Raw genomic sequence first — 20,595 nt, 5'->3', positions numbered from 1 at the left:
TTAACCGCTTGGCCACGACACTTCCTCAATAAGGTGATCAATAGGTGTTAATAAGGTGATCAATGGGTGTCATTAAAGTGATCAGTATGTGATAATTAAAATGATCAATAGTTTCAATAAGGTGATCGATGTGACCAATAAGATATTCCACTGATTAGATAATTAAAGACAGTGGACACTATTGGTAACTGCAAAGACCAGTCTTCACACTTGGTGTATCTCAACATATATGCATAAAATAACAAACCTGTGAAAATTTAATCTCAATTGGTCATCGAACTTGCGAGATAATAATGAAAGAAAAAAACACCCTTGTCACACGAAGTTGTGTACGTTGAGATGGTTGATTTCGAGACCTCAAGTTCTAAATAATGGTGAAGAGGACGTAACGTAACTAAAATTTTACAGGCAACATTAATTGTAAAGGCATCGTGGAGGGCGCATTCGCATCGTGCCCATTGAGTTGAGCCAGATCATCGCTCTGCGCTTTGAGCTGTTTTAAGTCTTTTCATTTTGCTGTACACGACTCTTACCCTTGAATGAAGTACAGTATAGCTTTAGAAAATATACTGAATTTAGTTAAAGTCACCTGGAAATATATATTTTTTTCTTTCAAACATAAGAGTATATGCTAACGAACAATAAAACAATTTTTTGAGTAATTGTTTGTCACGATTTATATGTTTAAAAAATATATAAAGTTGTTTTGGGGGGCTGACTCCGCCTACCCCTTTTGTGACGTCAATCGAGGCAGACTTTGCCTGCAATGCGTATAGTAAACACACGTGCAAAGTACATGTACGTCCAAGTCGTGAGTTGGTACATTTCAAAAAGTGTTTTTCTGCATTCAGCAGCAATACACCTGGTCGGCATTTTTGAAACGTACAAACTCACGACTTGGTCCGTACATGTACTTTGCAATTGTGTTTACTCTACGCATTACAGGCAAAGTCTGCCTCGATTTACGTCACGAACAGCGCCCTCTCGGGTCGGGGTCTACTCTTAAATTTGTAAATAACATAAGAACTGATTTTTTAAAACCTTAGTTAACTGTTTATTCACATTCCACTCATCAAAACACATATATTAGGGACAAAAGCTTTATTTTGAAAAAATACCACTTCCAGGTGACTTTAAATCACAGACTAAAAGGTGATTGCTGAAAAGTATCGACCTTTTCCGCATCTAGGTTAAGTTGTGATGGGTGACATTCTGATGGGTGATATCAAAAAGTCTTTCTCGAGGTCAATGTTGTAGTAAAGAATACATTTTGGCCGGGTACCAAGAACTGGCCAGGTACCAGTAGTTAAAGGTGTTCGCTCATTATTCGAGTATACATAGGCCTTGTTGGGACTCCGAGCAGGCCTACGTACATGGGTAACTTTGAAATGAACTGTGAAGTTGGAAGTATAAATACATTTGTTGATTATTGACAAATTTCTGGTTTATAATTTGCCTGTTCTGTCTTTGAAAAAAATGATCCAACAAGTTACTTGGTTTCTAAAATCACAAATGAGACGTCCTTCACGCAATCACGACTTTAACCAACAACCTTGAAACATAGGAACTGCAGTCTCACCGAAACCGATTTGTCGTTTCCGGTCATTGTCTTTCAAAATAAACTTTCCGGTAAGTGGATTCAAGTTAACCTACTTTGATCATTGACAAAGTTGTACTTGAGAATTGTGTTGTAGGGTTTCAGATCATAGGGGTGTTCTGTGCATTGACATATAACATTATGCTGTCATATTGCCTATAGGACTTGCCCGTGCATTGATATTTGAGCAGTCATTTTTAAGTAGGACCGTGCCCGAGCATTGTGATAGAATATTGTGCCGTCATTTCTTGAACCTACAATCATCTCACCATGTCTACTTGTGCCTTCGCTAGTTCGATGCTGCTGCTGAGTGTACTTCTAGTCGGTGAGTATTGAATCAACTTCAGTGTATGTCCATAGATGACTGAGTTGTAACCAAAACAATTATTTGTTAATATCAGTGTAAAGTAGGCCTATGGGGTCACAGTGGGCCCTCAGTGCTCATTGTGTAACCAGTTTACTTTTAGGGTTGTCACGTGACAATCTTCCTATTTTCTTATAGCTTCCTTCTTGGAAGAGCACACTTTGAATTCTTTCTATGATTTTTGTAGAGAGCGTGGCTCTGGCCATGCTCCAAAACCTACTTTCTGTCAGTTTTAAGTTTGTTGCTGTATCTGTTCTTGTTGCAGGACTTTGTCTGTCCCATCCAATCAGCAACCAGGAAACCAAAGGATCATATTCAGACGGTGACTATTTAAATTCAGTTCATTATTCCAATCTCTCTTACGATTGTTTATCAAAGATCATTTTGTAAAAAAGTAGTGTTCCATACCCATGCTTGTTTTTGTTGAAAAGAAAAGATCGGATCTTTCCAGTAGGGTTTTTATTTTGCACTCGGTGTCAATTGGAGTGGAAAGATCAGAAATACAAAATGCCTATACGGAGCGCCTTAAGATTGTGTGCAAAAACGTCTTCAGGTTTACAGAACTCCCTGAGAAAACAAGGACCAAGAACGTTGACATTTTATTGGCTGATTTCAATGCTTTTGGTGAATTATATGAAAGGAAAATAAGATATTGTTGTTACCTAATAATATTGCCTTTAAAAGAAGTTGACATTGTAACAATATAGTTTGTTTTGCCAATTATTAATAAAGACAACTTTAAGCACAAAACAATCGCAGAAGAAAATTGAGATGGTTCAATCTGAGAAATCAATGATTTGTTCGTCCCTTAAGTGCTGTGAGGATGCCCGGTCCACATTTTGCCCGTCATTTTATCTGAATTTCACATATTTTCAAAGGTCATTTGTATCTAGAAATTAGAGAAAGTTTGCTTGTATTGCACGAAGAAAAATCTCGGCAATGATCAGTCAAAAACTAAAGTCGATGTACCCATCTTTATCCGTCATGTCTAAAACCCGTCATTGAGGGAATGTGTCAATGGATTATGGCTCATTTTATTAATTTCTTCAAGGTGCAACGATCTGGGGGAGTCAAATTTCGTTATATCTTAAAATGGACCATCCAAGGGATTTCAGACCCCCATTTCATGTAACGATGGGTTACATAATGCTATCATCTACCAACTTGAAAAGGCCCCACCTTCCACACCCCTCTTTTCACATCCTTCCATCCACACCCCTCCCCCCAAACAACAACACATACAAACAATATTAAATATACAGCAATTTAACTCTCATTCAAATTTGATTGTTCTGTTTGATGCAGTTGAATTGAGCCAAAATGCGACAAAAAGTTGTTTTATAGCAACTAAAAGGTTATTTTATTACAAATTTGTTTTGTTATTTTTTATTAAATATAGCCATTATAGGCCTATTCTAATTTTGTCTACCCGTTTTATTTAAAACATAGAAAATAGAATGAAGTATCTAAAAACGCAAAAAACGTACTAATTTTCACTTTAGATTTATTACTTCTTTATCGACTTTCAGGACCAGCATGTTCCGGTGGACCACTAGGAATGGAGAGTGGGGCGATCCCTGATGGGAGCATTACAGGATCATCATCATGGGCGTCAACGTACTCACCTCCAAACGCTCGACTCAATGAGGGCAAGTCATGCTCAATGTTCGTTTAAAGGAACGCGTTGCCTTGGTTCGGTCGAGTTGGTCTTAACTTAGAAATTGAATTGGATTTACATGAGTGCTATTTGAAGTTATTGGTTTTGTCTGATTTCACTTTTACTTTTTGTTATCCTTTTTGGGCGGGGGGGGGGGATCGCCCGCGCTCAGAACCCTCGCCCTCCCCCCTCTCTCTTGCCCCCCCCCCCTCCATATAAAAATCACAGAAAGGTACAGTCCTATATATCGTAAAAGTAAAAGTTTCATTTTATGTGGACAGCCTAGTCATGGCTAATCCGTGCACGGAAATGTGCGCGACATCGTATTGGCAGTAAACGCATTTCCATATGGTGGCTTGCATTATACAAAGAGTACAAGGTTGCCCATCAGGAAGTCACAAAAGTTAAGATAAAGTGTCTAAACGCACAACAACGGCTCCGTTAAAACAACACAAACATAACAGAGATTTAAAAAGCAAAATGACGAACGAAATTAAAGGTAGCTTAAAGACCAATTCTTCTCCACATCACAGCGCATTTCTTTGCCTCCCCCTCCAACACTTATGAAGAGGCAGAGGCTCTCTTCTTCTGTTTACTGCATTTTTAGATCCATACAAGGATGTATTTTCAGAGTTATTACGTCTGCGAATATTGCAGTGGCAGTTTCAGAATCAAGTGCTGCTTGCGAGCGCAGCTTTCCCAGTTTTAAACTCATCAAAACTTATCTTTGAAACACAATGTCAGATAAGCGTTTAGAGTGATCTTGGTGTTGTTCACATTGAACGAGAACTCAGACTGAGGCCATAAACCTTTGTGAATTTATTGAGGAAATCTCAGATCAACCAAAAACCTCCGCAACAGTCTTCTTTTAAAGGCAGTATAAACTATTGGTAATTACTCAAAATAGTTGTTTGCATAAAACCTTACTTGGTATTGAGTAATGGGGAGAGGTTGATGGCATAAAACATTGTGAGAAATGGCTCCCTCTGAAGTGACGTAGTTTTCGAGAAATAGGTGATTTTTCACGAATTTGATTTCGAGACCTCAAGTTTAGAACTTGAGGTCTCGAAATCAAGCACCTGAAAGCACACAACTTCGTTTGACAAGGGTGTTTTTTCTTTCATTATTATCTCGCAACTTCGATGACCATTTGAGCTCAAATTTTCACAGGTTTGTTGTTTTGTGCATATGATTAGATACACCAAGTGAGAAGACTTGTTTTTGACAATTACCAATAGTGTCCAGTGTCTTTAAGCAAGCAGTGGAATTTAGAGGATAGGCCTACTTCAAATATCCGTTTCATGACGAAAGCGTGATTATTTAAATTACATCCACATTTTCAATCCTGTATTTAGATTTTGATTTGTTTAACGGCTTAGAGTAGCTTCTCCCAACTTAGAGTAGCTTCTCCCAATTAATATGTTTTGGGTATTTACACTGAAATAAAACATAATACATGTACAGGCAATAATTTAACGAGTAGGGCCTAGCCACAGAGCCTTATTTGTGAATGCAGTGTACAACTCCTTAATTGATAACTTTTAATCACTGTTGGAAATTTAGTCTTTGTATGCAGTTGAAAGGTTGTACCTTATGAAAATTCTCTTATCTATGATTTGCTTGTATTTGCAATGTTTAGTTACCTTGCAAACTATAACCTGCACACTGTTTTGGAACTGCATTATATGATTTGAATCAACTATCAGTTAAGTTATTTATTTTTGTGTCCCTACTTGCCCCCCCCCCCACCCCACACACACAGACACACACAAATGAACATGTCTATTAACGCTTTTAGGTTGATTTCTTAGTTCCACTAACAATGTCATTAATCAGTGACGTTTATTTTGAACAGGAAACAACCGCTGGTGGATACCAGAAACGGACGAAGAACAAGGCTCTTGGATTCAAGTTGATCTAGGACTACCACGCCCAGTTGTTACTGGACTTATTGTCCAGGGTCAAACAAGATACTACATGGAAACCTTCAGCATTAAGTACAGTTTAACGGGCGAATCTGAAAGCTGGCATGACTTGAAGAATGCGGACGGAGAAACCATACAGGTCAGAGACCTTTTCTTGTATCTCCCTATTAGTCTTGATTATCGAAGCTATGCGTTTGATTTAGTTACCTGGGATAGAGTGTCTACTGCCTCGGAGTTAATGGGCAATTTGAAATGTTTGATTTATACAGATATCTCTTCTCAACACTCGAGACCGATTTACATGTCTACAAGTTTTTATATCCCAGCCGTTACACTTGCGTCCTTAAGCAGGACACATAAACATTGCTTCGTCCTTCGGATGGGACGTAAATCAGTTGATTCCATGTGTTGTGTAAACGCATGTAAAAGAACCCAGTGCGCTTATCGAAAAGAGAAGGGGTTCTCCCCGGTGTTCCTGGCTGGATGGCAGCATTTTGCGCCACAGCACCTAGTTACATGGTTTCTAAGGATTGCTCTTATATCTAAAAATTTGTCCCACTCCTTGCAGTAATAAAACCTGGCGCTTTGTATCCTTTGGCAAAAGGGCGCATTATAAATACGGTTATTACTATTATTATATTCAATAATATTGTTTACCAATAATGTGTGGGTATGATTTTTTTAGCCTAACTACTATATAGTTAATTGTAACACAAAATCATACAATGACTATTTTTGATGACTGTCGGACGATGTTTAGTGTATAATTGTTAAAGGTTTACATGCATTTTCATAATATTTAGCATAAACGTAGGCACGTAATTAACCCTACGACGGTCAAGGGCAAAAGTTATTACGTGGCGTGTAAGAGCCGAGCGGTTTAGTGCATCAGGCTCAAGTTGTGGTGGCTAGTCAGGATGTGGGTTCGAGTCCTGGTCATGACATTTGTGTCCTTGATAAAGACACTCACCACTTAAAGAATCTATCTTCACCGGGTAAACATATACATGTAAAAGGGCCGAGAGATTGAGTTAGCTTGGTGCGCTTTTTACGTGGCAGCACAGGCTACTATAATCCCAAGGGAGCTGAGATTGCGTCACTTAGAGACGGATTTTGGTGATATTTTAGAGGTCACTATATTCTTTCTATCCTTTGGCAAAAAAGGGCATTATAAATACGGTTATTAATATTATTATTATATCTTCAATATATTGTTTACCGATATTTGTGTGGGTAAACCTTATGTTTGTGTGGGTAAACCTTATAAATATTGACGGTCGATCGACGCAGCTTCAACTCCACACTTCTACAGTCATCAAAATAACCATCAATTATCTGTATGATTGAATAACATCAAATAATAGTTACTGTTGTGTTGCTCTCAACAATAACTACCCTAAAGGCAGTGGACACTATTAAGAACTATTACTCAAAATAATTTTTAGCATAAAAACATACTTGGTTACGAGTATAATGGAGATCTGTTGATGGTGAAACATTGTGAGAAACGGCTCCCTCTGAAGTAACGTAGTTTTGGAGTAAGAAGTAATTTTCCACGAACTTGGTATCGAGACCTCAAAGTTAGATTTTTAGGTCTCGAAATCGAGCATCTGAAAGCACACAACTTCGTGTGGCAAGGGTGTTTATTCTCCCATCATTATCGCGCAACTTCGACGACCAATTGAGCTCAAATTTTGACAGGTTTGTTCTTTTCAGCATATGTTGAGATACACCAAGTGAAATAATGACAACTACCAATAGTGTCCAGTGTCTTTAAAGTTGCTTCACTTGAAATCATCCTGACTAAAACAAAAACCTGTTTGTTTTTTCTTTTATAGTTCAACGGGAATGTCGCTGGTGGTGAACGAGTAACTGTCACCTTCCCTGAAATGTTGAGGACAAGATTCATTCGAATAATGACACTCACTTGGGTTACACCTCATCCTTATTTTGCGTTTGAAGTTCTAGGATGCCGAGGTAACACTCAGCATTATGCTATAAACATAATTATAACAGCATGAATTAATCATTCAAATATTAAAAATTAGTACTTCTTAAAACACATCACTCTCAAATCTCATTGACGCTCGTGAATACCATTCCTTGGTATATAGGCCTTTAACAAGCTGATATCAAAACATGCTAAATTTAGGCATATATTATTTGATATTAGTATAGAGAATCTCCACCAGGTCTTATACCATAATCAAACAACCTACACGGCAACTCAACCAAGTCCAAGTTTCACAAAAACAAATGTAAATATTATTGCAAGGAGAGCTTTTCTATTATGCCATCCAGACTATGATTTTTGTAGGGAGCGTGGCTCTGGCCATGCTCCAAAACCTACTTTCTGTCAGTTTTATGTTTGTTGCTGTATCTGTTCTTGTTGCAGGACTTGGTCTGTCCCATCCAATCAGCACCCAGGAAACCAAAGGATCATATTCAGACGGTGACTATTTAAATTCAGTTCATAATTCCAATCACGATTGTTTATCAAAGATCATTTTGTAAAAAAGTAGTGTTCCATACCCATGCTTGTTTTTGTTGAAAAGAAAAGATCGGATCTTTCCAGTAGGGTTTTTATTGTTCACTCGGTGTCAATTGGAGTGGAAAGATCAGAAATACAAAATGCCTATACGGAGCGCCTTAAGATTGTGTGCAAAAACGTCTTCAGGTTTACAGAACTCCCTGAGAACACAAGGACCAAGAACGTTGACATTTTATTGGCTGATTTCAATGTTTTTGGTGAATTATATGAAAGGAAAATAAGATATTGTTGTTACCTAATAATATTGCCTTTAAAAGAAGTTGACATTGTAACAATATAGTTTGTTTTGCCAAATTATATAACAATGCTTAATAAAGACAATTTTAAGCACAAAACAATCGCAGAAGAACATTGAGATGGTTCAATCTGAGAAATCAATGATTTGTTCGTCCCTTAAGTGCTGTGAGGATGCCCGGTCCACATTTTGCCCGTCATTTTATCTGAATTTCACATATTTTCAAAGGTCATTTGTATCTAGAAATTAGAGAAAGTTTGCTTGTATTGCACGAAGAAATATCTCGGCAATGATCAGTCAAAAACTAAAGTCGATTTACCCATCTTTATCCGTCATGTCTAAAACCCATCATTGAGGGAATGTGTCAACGGATTATGGCTCATTTTATTAATTTCTCCAAGGTGCAACGATCTGGGGGAGTCAAATTTCGTTATATCTTAAAATGGACCATCCAAGGGGGTTCAGACCCCCATTTCATGCAACGATGGGTTACATAATCTTATCATCTACCAACTTGAAAAGGCCCCACCTTCCACACCCCTCTTTTCACATCCTTCCATCCACACCCCCCCCCCCAAACAACAACACATACATACAAACAATATTAAATATACAGCAATTTAACTCTTATTCAAATTTGATTGTTCTGTTTGATGCAGTTGAATTGAGCCAAAATGCGACAAAAAAGTTGTTTTATTACAAACAAAAGGTTATTTTATTGCAAACTTTTTCTGTTATTTTTTATTAAATATAGCCATTATAGGCCTATTCTAATTTTGTCTACCCGTTTTGTTTAAAACATAGAAAATAGAATGAAGTATCTAAAAAGGCAAGAAATGTACTAATTTTCACTTTAGATTTATTACTTCTTTATCGACTTTCAGGACCAGCATGTTCCAGTAGACCACTAGGAATGGAGAGTGGGGCGATCCCTGATGGGAGCATTACAGGATCATCATCATGGGCGTCAACGTACTCACCTCCAAACGCTCGACTCAATGAGGGCAAGTCATGCTCAATGTTCGTTTAAAGGAACGCGTTGCCTTGGTTCGGTCGAGTTGGTCTTAACTTAGAAATTGAATTGGATTTACATGAGTGCTATTTGAAGTTATTGGTTTTGCCTGATTTCACTTTTATTTATAGTTATCCTTTTTGGGCGGGGGGGGGGGGCATCGCCCGCGCTCAGAACCCTCGCCCTCCCCCCCCTCTCTTGCCCCCCCCCCTCCCATATAAAAATCACAGAAAGGTACAGTCTTAATATCGTAAAAGTAAAAGTTTCATTTTATGTTTACAGCCTAGTCATGGCTAATCAGTGCACGGAAACGTGCGCGACATCGTATTGGCAGTAAACGCATTTCCATATAGTGGCTTGCATTATACAAAGAGTACAAGGTTGCCCATCAGGAAGTCACAAAAGTCATGGCTTATCAGTGCACGGAAACGTGCGCGACATCGTATTGGCAGTAAACGCATTTCCATATAGTGGCTTGCATTATACAAAGAGTACAAGGTTGCCCATCAGGAAGTCACAAAAGTTAAGTTAAAGTGTTTAAACGCACACCAACGGCTCCGTTAACACAACATATACATAACAGAGATTTAAAAAGCAAAATGATGAACGAAATTAAAGGTAGCTTAAAGACCAATTCTTCTCCACATCAAAGCGCATTTCTTTGCCTCCCCCTCCAACACTTATGAAGAGGCAGAGGCTCTCTTCTTCTGTTTACTGCATTTTTAGATCCATACAAGGATGTATTTTCAGAGTTATTACGTCTGCGAATATTGCAGTGGCAGTTTCAGAATCAAGTGCTGCTTGCGAGCGCAGCTTTCCCAGTTTTAAACTCATCAAAACTTATCTTTGAAACACAATGTCAGATAAGCGTTTAGAGTGATCTTGGTGTTGTTCACATTGAACGAGAACTCAGACTGAGGCCATAAACCTTTGTGAATTTATTGAGGAAATCTCAGATCAACCAAAAACCTCCGCAACAGTCTTCTTTTAAAGGCAGTATAAACTATTGGTAATTACTCAAAATAGTTGTTTGCATAAAACCTTACTTGGTATTGAGTAATGGGGAGAGGTTGATGGCATAAAACATTGTGAGAAATGGCTCCCTCTGAAGTGACGTAGTTTTCGAGAAATAGGTGATTTTCCACGAATTTGATTTCGAGACCTCAAGTTTAGAACTTGAGGTCTCGAAATCAAGCACCTGAAAGCACACAACTTCGTGTGACAAGGGTGTTTTTTCTTTCATTATTATCTCGCAACTTCGATGACCAATTGAGCTCAAATTTTCACAGGTTTGTTGTTTTGTACATATGATTAGATACACCAAGTGAGAAGACTTGTTTTTGACAATTACCAATAGTGTCCAGTGTCTAGGATAGGCCTACTTCAAATATCCGTTTCATGACGAAAGCGTGATTATTTAAATTACATCCACATTTTCAATCCTGTATTTAGATTTTGATTTGTTTAACGGCTTAGAGTAGCTTCTCCCAACTTAGAGTAGCTTCTCCCAATTAATATGTTTTGGGTATTTACACTGAAATAAAACATAATACATGTACAGGAAATAATTTAACGAGTAGGGCCTACCAACAGAGCCTTATTTGTGAATGCAGTGTACAACTCCTTAATTGATAACTTTTAATCACTGTTGGAAATTTAGTCTTTGTATGCAGTTGAAAGGTTGTATATTATAAAAATTCTCTTATCTATGATTTGCTTGTATTTGCAATGTTTTGTTACCTTGCAAACTATAACCTGCACACTGTTTTGGAACTGCATTATATGATTTGTATCAACTATCAGTTAAGTTATTTATTTTTTTGTCCCTACTTGCCCCCCCCCCCCCCCACCCCACACACACAGACACACACAAATGAACATGTCTATTAACGCTTTTAGGTTGATTTCTTAGTTCCACTAACAATGTCATTAATCAGTGACGTTTATTTTGAACAGGAAACAACCGCTGGTGGATACCAGAAACGGACGAAGAACAAGGCTCTTGGATTCAAGTTGATCTTGGACTACCACGCCCAGTTGTTACTGGACTTATTGTCCAGGGTCAAACAAGATACTACATGGAAACCTTCAGCATTAAGTACAGTTTAACGGGAGAATCTGAAAGCTGGCATGACTTGGAGAATGCGGACGGAGATACCATACAGGTCAGAGACCTTTTCTTGTATCTCCCTATTAGTCTTGATTATCGAAGCTATGCATTTGATTTAGTTACCTGGGATAGAGTGTCGACTGCCTCGGAGTTAATGGGCAATTTGAAATGTTTGATTTATACAGATATCTCTTCTCAACACTCGAGACCGATTTACATGTCTACAAGTTTTTATATCCCAGCCGTGACACTTGCGTCCTTAAGCAGGACACATAAACATTGCTTCGTCCTTCGGATGGGACGTAAATCAGTTGATTCCATGTGTTGTGTAAACGCATGTAAAAGAACCCAGTGCGCTTATCGAAAAGAGAAGGGGTTCTCCCCGGTGTTCCTGGCTGGATGGCAGCATTAAAGTTGCTTCACTTGAAATCATCCTGACTAAAACAAAAACCTGTTTGTTTTTTCTTTTATAGTTCAACGGGAATGTCGCTGGTGGTGAACGAGTAACTGTCACCTTCCCTGAAATGTTGAGGACAAGATTCATTCGAATAATGACACTCACTTGGGTTACACCTCATCCTTATTTTGCGTTTGAAGTTCTAGGATGCCGAGGTAACACTCAGCATTATGCTATAAACATAATTATAACAGCATGAATTAATCATTCAAATATTAAAAATTAGTACTTCTTAAAACACATCACTCTCAAATCTCATTGACGCTCGTGAAGTATATAGGCCTTTAACAAGCTGATATCAAAACATGCTAAATTTTGGCATATATTATTTGATATTAGTAGAGAATCTCCACCAGGTCTTATACCAAAATCAAACAACCTACACGGCAACTCAACCAAGTCCAAGTTTCACAAAAACAAATGTAAATATTGTTGCAAGGAGAGCTTTTCTATTATGCCATCCAGACATGCTAAAACCCAACAGCTGAACAGGGGTCGATTTCACAAAGAGTTAGGACTATAGTCCTAACTTAGGACTAGTCCCAGGAGACATTAAAAACGTATGGGTAGTCCTAAGATAAGACTTATCTTAACTCTTTGTGAAATCCACCCCAGGCCCCTTAAGCGGGCCCCTTGACCAAACGCCACGATTGAGACACATGGAGCTTGGTCGCAACCCCTATACGAGAACCCTGGTGTTGTCCCTATTGTATTAACACTTGCCATAAACATAAAACGAAATAAACAAACAAACAAGTATGTTGCTTATTCTGTTGGATTTCACGAACAAGCCCCATCGTTACAATTCAAAAGGCTCAACAGGGTTTACAAACACAAATTATGCTGGACTATTCTCATCTATTATGTAAGAAGAAGGCCAAAAGTGAATAATATTGTCCTGCAAGGTATATTGAAATACTTTTTGACGTTTGGGACCTTTTCCTTCACAGCACCGTGTAATGGTTTACCAAGGTGCTGTCGCGCATTATGCAGCCAATCAAACTTTGAATGTGTGGACGTTGCTAACCCCCTAATGACGCCAATTGTTTATTTTATCGAAATCCAATAAAAAATTTTTGATTTGTTTTCTTCTTCAGATAATCTGCTTACAGAAGAACTATGCTTGTTTAGTAAAGTGATTTGTGTGTTTCTCCATTTGTTTTCTATATAGGCCTACCCCTCTTCTTTATTTTTAAAACTCTACGATGTCAGAAACGGTATACGGTACTAACCAAAACAATCACCACACAATGTATGTCTTGTACTGTCATACCGACAGCCCGCCCGACAGTCAGACAGACAGACAGACAGACAGACAGACAGACAGACAGACAGACAGACAGACAGACAGACAGGCAGGCAAACAAAACAGCAAGGGCTAACATATTTTCCTGGGTGTAATACAAACATGTAATCGTTTTATTGAAGATGGTATCATCCGGCTAGCTGGAGGTGATGACGTACTTAGAGGTCGAGTCGAGATTTACCATGACGGTGCTTGGGGTGCGGTATGTGATACACACTGGGACATACAAGATGCAACTACTGTATGCAGGCAGCTTGGTTTCCTAGAGGCAAGTGAGGCAAAGAAAGGATCATTTTACGGAGCGACAGAACTTCCTATTGTAATGGATCGAGTTGCTTGTAAAGGGACGGAGCCATATCTTTCCTGGTGCTCATTTCTTTGCGAAGAAAATAATCCATGCACCAGCACTGCTGGAGTAGTCTGCAAACCAAGTAAGAATTAGAAGCAGTGCTTCTGTTATTGCGTTTTATCTGTTAGCTAATGGTCGTGGTATTGTTTCCTTGGAACCTTCAGTTATCTCAGACACAAACAACTAACGGCGGTTAATTATTTCGTAACAAAAATAAAATAACATCTACTGTTGCATTTCTAGAATTGATATTTTTTATAACGCGACGGGTGAGTTATAGACACTCAAAAAAGACTTTCCTCTCTTGGTTGGAGAATAAAGATAGATGCCAATAAAACACATATTTGTTTTAGGACGTTTAAAATAAAATATGATTTTCTGATCCCCTTTCCATCATCTTTCTTACTTTATCTCTTCTTCCTTTCAAAACAAAATTAAGCCCCGAAGTAAATAAAAACCGAATCCCGTCTTGCTATTGCGACTTGGGCTTTCTAAGTACTTGGCCCGGTGGTTACTTCGTATAATTTTGCCTGCCCAAGAGTTTTAATCAAACAAACGTTTACAATTTTGACTACCTTGTAACTCTTTTGATTTGGCAACATTATAGCGATTTCAACTCTTCCTAACAATTTAGATGATGTGAGGCTTGTGGATGGACCAACCATGGGAAGTGGAAGAGTAGAGATCAATGTGGATGGTACATGGGGCGCCATCTGCGACAATGAGTGGGACTTGACTGATGCTGGGGTCGTCTGCAAACAGCTGGGTTACCCTGGCGCCATGCAGGCAAAGTTGGGTGCTTTCTTCGGTAATGGCAGTGGTCCTAACCTCATGGGTGGGGTTGTCTGTGACGGCTCCGAGGCCAAAATCACCGACTGTCCATCGCATTGCTGGGATAAACCACAATGCAATAACACAGCAACTGCTGGAGTAATCTGTGTTCAAGGTAAGTGGCTTACGATGAAAAGGAAACTCATATAAAACTCTTGCGAACCTCAGCCTATCGTGCTAATATCTATCAAAGTATCAAAAGGGAGCTCCAAAAGCGTATTTGGAATGAGTAAACAAACGTAATTTCAACGTGATTGAAGAACGCGACCTTTTTATTAAGTTTGCAAAGAATATCGGCATCCCAAACCCCAGTAAGACAATAGTATTCTCTGATGTGAATTCGAACTATGAGTCTAAGCTATTAAAGGAACACGTTGCCTTGGATCGGACGAGTTGGTCTATAAAAAAGCGTTTGAAACAGTTTGTTATGAAATGTATATGGTTTGAAAGATGTTAAGTAGAATATATTGATCCACACAAGTATCACTCAAAATTGCACGGATTTCATTTTACGTCGCGAATTAACACGATCGGCCATTTATGGGAGTCAAGATTTTGACTCCCATAAATGGCCGACCGTGTTAGTCGACGAGGTAAAACGAAAACCACGCAATTTTGAGGCACATTTGTGTAGATCATTGTATCATTGTATCCCACAACATCTTTCTAACCATATTAATTTTATAACAAACGGTTACAAACGCTTTTCAAGGACCAACTCGACCGATCTAAAGGCAACGTGTTCCTTTAAGATTTTCTATTTATTAATTCATGTTCAGGTAAGAAAACCCGATGTAATAAAGAATTAATAAACCAGTCATGACGAGGACAATTAGCGACCTTTCGATTTTCGGGACGGTAGCACACAGGACGGTGAACAATTCTAAGCGTGTTTTTTTTTTCCCAGGGAAGATGAGGCATCAAGCACCCACTTTCTGGTGTTGTGCAACTCCATTCAAGCGTGCATGCACTGACCGAGCTTTCGATTTCGCTCACGCTCCCGTCCTAAATGTAAGCTGTTTCGATTTGTAGCGCTGTGGACGGCCGGCCCCGGGCGGACCATGGACCATAGACCCAGCTCATAGCTCTATACATGGAGATGTAATACAAGTACATGTAAACAGAGTGTACTCTAAACACGCTTGGTTGGTTGCGCCCATGTGAGAAAGAAGGTACATGTACACCGTCCATTGATGCTTAGTGGCCTCATCTTTCCTGGGAAGAAAAATACTGATTGTACATAGGGTGCGTTCGTTTAGCTTCCCCGGGTCGACCCCGATGTGGCGTATTTTATTTTTTTCCAGGACGAACGTGGGCACACAATTACCCCGCGTTCGTCCTCGAACCTGGAAAAAAAAACCCAGACACATCATCACGTGAGCCTTCCCGTGGTGACGTCGGTGCACCTCGGGCAAGCCCCAAGTGGCTCTTTGGGCTGGCCCGAGGTACACCGACGTCACCACGGGAAGGCTCACGCGATGATGTGTCTGTTTTTTTTACCAGGTTCGAGGACGAACGTTGGGTAATTGTGTGCCCACGTTCGTCCTGGAAAAAAATAAAATACGCCACATCGGGGTCGACCCAGGGAAGCTAAACGAACGCACCCATAATAGAGATCAGTGTAAGGGAGCAGGAAAATCGATCGACGCGTGCGCCAAACTGAAGTAGTCTCCGTCGTGTAGAGATTGGGAACGCTATTTTGGTGAGACATAGAGTAAGGGTGAAACAACGTCCAGTCTGCTGTTCGACAACGGAGTGGTGTCGTTTGTACACGTTGTATGGTGTGGGAGCCTTGTGATAGACTTGATTCAAGCCCCGTTCTCGTGCACAGGGGGGCTATGTTGGGGAATGCCAACCTCGCAAAAGTTGTCTGACTTTAGGCGATGGGACATAAAATAGAAGGACTCTCACGGGACAGGGACTTGAATCAATTCTATATTACCATGCGGTCCTAACGGGAGCACTCGAGCGTGAGCATACAGACTACTGTGTTAGGCTTTCTCCCGTCCTGTGTGCTCCGTGCCGAAAATCGAAAGCTCGCTAATATTTGAAGACGACATTTCATTTGCAAACTCTTGGTGGCGTGCTTTATCATACTTGAGCAGTTCTCAACTATCGTATTAATTATCACCAGGGTTTTTTATATCAAAAAGATCCAATAATTGAGCAGGTGAAAATCACCGCATTCCACCATTCCATCACCCTACATTTCTACCCAGTTTGACCTGTCCATTTACTATAATCCCCAAAAGATGGCTTCAAAACCGGCTGTTTGTATAAAGTTGAATATCACGTAATGTATTATGCTTTAATAATAATAATAATAATAATTAAAATTTATACTGCGCCCCTTACATACAAAATGATCAGAGGCGCAGAACATTAGTTAAAAAGCACAGAGTGGAAGAAAACGACAAAGAAAAAAGACTGGTCACCAGGCCAGTGCCCAAACAAAAGTATGGGGATACGTCTGTCCCGCCAACAGAGAACTTATTAATTACTTATTACATAGGCATATCTCTGCTGTTATCGGTAATGTTTTGACCTTTTCAGGAGACAGACGCCTCTAACCCTGACTATGCTAAATTCTAAACTAACTGGCAAGGTGACCATAGAAGAAGACATAAAAAGCTAAAAAGCGGTATTAAAAAGATAGGTTTTTATATTACATTTAAAAGAGATGAGTTTCTGTTCGCTACGTATGTGAAGCGGTAGCGCATTCCAGAGCTTAGGGGCTGCCACAGAAAAAGCCCTATCACCAAATGTAGTCAACATTTTACCAGAAGGATAATCCAAGAAAATACCATTATTCCCTGACCTAAGTTTCTAAAAAGCTACTTTCCGGATGGAAACAAGATCCTGTATATACTTTGGAGAAAGACCATGAATAGCTTTAAATGTCAACAACAGGATTTTAAAATGAATCCTGTGAGAAACAGGCAGCCAATGTAATTGACGAAGTACAGGTGTGATGTGATCAAATCGATGTGTGTTCGAAACAGTTCTGGCAGCTGCGTTTTGAACCCTTTGTAGTTTAGCTATCCGTGACTTTGGCAGACCATACAAAAGGCTATTAATCAAGACGACTGGTCACAAATGCATGAATGAGTTTTAACAGAGAGTCTTGTGTAAGGAACTGACTAATGCGTTTGATGTTGTGAAGATGAAAAAAGGCTGCAGAGCAAGATTTATTGATGTGGGTGTTCATTGTAAGTTCAGAATCGAATCGAACCAAGACCCAAAGTTACGAACACATGTAGCTTCACCTATCATTATATTGGAAATATTAATTTTCTTCAATTGCTGCTTTGATCCGATGATCAAAAATTCACTTTTAGCATCATTAATTAAAAGGCGGTCATGTATCATCCATTGCCTGATGTCCCTAATGCAGTCTTCGATTAAAGTCACAGCAGCTTGACAAGATTTGTCGTCGTCGGGTCTAAAAGATAGATACAGCTGAGTGTCATCGGCATAGCAATGGACATCAGGCAAATGATGCTCAACGATGTCAAACAATTTAGAGGCATAGACAATAAATAAAAATGCTTTACGTGAATATTCTTTTTTATCCCAGGATGACGAGACAGTTACCACCCAAGGGAAGGCTTGCAGTAGATGTTCAGGTAAATATAATGTAGGAGTATGCACATCAATATCGAAAGGTCCGTTCCTTTAAGAGCTATCGCATAAAGAGCCAATTATAGAAATATTGACGAAAACAACCCGAAACATAATAGATGTTAAATTTGCATCGGGGATAAAGAATATTAATTTTGGTTTTTACCCATACACCGATGTGTGTTAGCACTGCCTCTAGCTGCCGGGCAACCTCGGTAGTCTAGTTGGTAAGACACTGCTCTAGAATTGCAAGGGTCGTGGGTTCGAATCCCACCCGAGTAACATGCCTGTGATATTTTTTCACAGGACTCGGGAAAGTACTGAGTATACAGTGCTAACACACATCGGTGTATGGGTAAAAACCAAAATTAATAACCCGAAACATCTCAGAACCTTCAAATCATTTTTCGAATAATATTATAGCCTGTTCAAATAACGAAGACTATTATTAACTGACCGCAACTAGTGTGTATTCAAATTAGTTGTTCGTAAATCAATTTGTTTGCTGATGTTGTTTCCTTGGTAATTTTCTTGGCTACATATATTTCTGAGTAGTCTTTGTATTCATGGTACCTTAAAAAGTCAAGGGGTGCTCTGTGCAGTATACACACATGTTCCCTTATGACGCTAGTTTCCACGGAACCTTGCCATTGATTGTTGTTAACAGACACTCAGCTTCTTTTTTTTTAATCAAAAGCTACAAAATAAATCCTGTATACTACAAGTGAATCAATAGTTTAATTATCTTTTGTACCACACTGACTGCAGTATTAAACTATTATACTCAGTTGTCTATTTTATCCTCATTATTTAGATACCTGGAATGCCAACGGCGGTGGCTCTTCAAAGTTGAACGTTATACACATAGCACGGTGGTCTTCCTAACTTTTGACTGACGCGTTTTACTAAAGGACCTAAAGTGTGCATGGACGGCTCATGTATTAGTTAGAATAAAATGTAATAATCAAACGGATATAATTATATTATTGATTCTTAAAGGAAAATTACAATATTGGTTTTGCCTAAACAGTTGCTCACAGTGTAAGCACTTTATCCACCATATACATCTTGATCACGAGAAAAAAAAGAGTAAAAAAAACGATATAACATTGCATAACATCGATGCAAGAACATGAACGAAATGCTCACCGAGCAAACGCGAAATATTAGACAATTAATTTTAATGACTTAATAGGACATTTCAGACAGATGTATATTCCACAGGATGTTTTATATACTGTCATGATCATAGATCGTGTGAGTTTTATGTAAATCTGTAATCTTCACCATGTGTTTTCTTACCAATTCTGTAATGTTCCTTTTAATTTAAGCCATGTTATTGTTACTCGATTTAAATCATTAATCAAACGTGTAGCGTGAATAATGTAATTTTCCATCAGTATAATCAGTATAGGAGATTGGCAATTACAGGTCTGTCCGTTCAGAATGTATGGCATCCCAGCTGTACGATTAAAGGCAGTGGACACTATTGGTAATATTGTCAAAGGCCATTCTTCTCACTTAATGTATCTCAACAAAAAATACATATAATAACAAACCTGTGAAAATTCATTGAGCTCAATCGGTCACCAAAGTTGCGAGATAATAATGAAAAAAATAACAAACCTGGTCACACAATCGAAGTTGTGTGCTTTCAGATACTTGATTTCGAGACCTCAAAATAAAAATCTGAGGTCTCGAAATCAAATTTGTACAAAATTACTTCTTTCTCGAAAACTATGTTACTTTAGAGGGAGCCGTTTCTCACAATGTTTTATACTGTCAACATCTCCCCATTAGTCGTAATCGAGAAAGGTTTTATGATGATAATTATTTTAAGTAACTACCAAAAGTGTCCACTGCCTTTAATGGCATGGGGGTATTTTGGGAAGAGGCGAATCAAAGACTGGTCTGTATAAGGACACAGTGTAAAGTGGTGATATAGGTTATTATATATTATTATTATTTTTTATTATACAGTTTATGCAAAACACCCGAAGCAATTTGGTTATGATCATCTCAATGTCATTAATAGTTATTAACTATGGTAAGGCTTGCTTTCAAGACTATCGGGCGCTTACGCTCCGGTCCGTTGCCATTATTTTTGTTTTAATTGCACATTCGGGTTAATCCACACACGTTAACACAATTTAGGACATCATTCACATTTTTACTGGTTGCAGAGCTGAATCAAATCAAGTTATTCCCAGAGACCTCGTTTCGTTAATACCCATGCGCAAGCGCTAACTGTTGAATGAGGTGCATGCTGGTCTAGCTAGGGATCAAACCTGAGTCACGGTGCTAGACCAGCATGCATGCCTCTCATTCAACGCACACAAGCTGCGTGCGTAACCGAGTAATAATTGAGATAAAAGGTCTTGCGGGCAAATCCACGATTGGTGTCTGAGCGACCTAGCCTGCCGCCAATTATTTTCTTCGGGGCTACTTAAAGGCACTGGACACTAATGGTAATCGTCAAAGACCAGTTTTTCTCACTTGGTGTATCTCAACATGAATAAACAAACCTGTGAAAATTTGATATCATTTGGTCGTCGAAGTTGCGAGATAATAATGACAGAA

At 38.9% G+C, this 20,595-nt stretch overlaps 1 protein-coding gene across 1 annotated transcript; it reads left to right on the top strand.

Moving 5' to 3' along the window:
• The first annotated feature begins 1,671 nt into the window (after positions 1 to 1,671).
• LOC117287792 (neuropilin-1-like) lies at positions 1,672 to 18,876 on the top strand. Its single transcript, XM_033768314.1, has 13 exons — positions 1,672 to 1,922; positions 2,227 to 2,283; positions 3,491 to 3,610; positions 5,474 to 5,682; positions 7,382 to 7,520; positions 7,939 to 7,995; positions 9,214 to 9,333; positions 11,298 to 11,506; positions 11,925 to 12,063; positions 13,337 to 13,645; positions 14,198 to 14,509; positions 17,972 to 18,020; positions 18,830 to 18,876. Exons 1-12 carry the CDS (start codon positions 1,868 to 1,870, stop codon positions 17,974 to 17,976), a joined length of 1,731 nt encoding a protein of 576 aa, XP_033624205.1. The 5' UTR covers positions 1,672 to 1,867; the 3' UTR covers positions 17,977 to 18,020; positions 18,830 to 18,876.
• The last annotated feature ends 1,719 nt before the right edge of the window (positions 18,877 to 20,595 follow it).

Source organism: Asterias rubens, chromosome 1 (genome assembly GCF_902459465.1).
Source record: "Asterias rubens chromosome 1, eAstRub1.3, whole genome shotgun sequence".
Taxonomy (NCBI): Eukaryota; Metazoa; Echinodermata; class Asteroidea; order Forcipulatida; family Asteriidae; genus Asterias; species Asterias rubens.
This window is presented reverse-complemented; position numbering and strand designations above follow the sequence as displayed.

Coding starts and splice junctions, on each gene's coding strand:
- LOC117287792 (XM_033768314.1), top strand. CDS start 1,868: ATGTCTACTTGTGCCTTCGCTAGTTCGATGCTGCTGCTGAGTGTACTT. Junction 5,683..7,381: donor CGGACGGAGAAACCATACAG/GTCAGAGACCTT, acceptor TTTCTTTTATAG/TTCAACGGGAATGTCGCTGG. Junction 13,646..14,197: donor TGGAGTAGTCTGCAAACCAA/GTAAGAATTAGA, acceptor CTAACAATTTAG/ATGATGTGAGGCTTGTGGAT.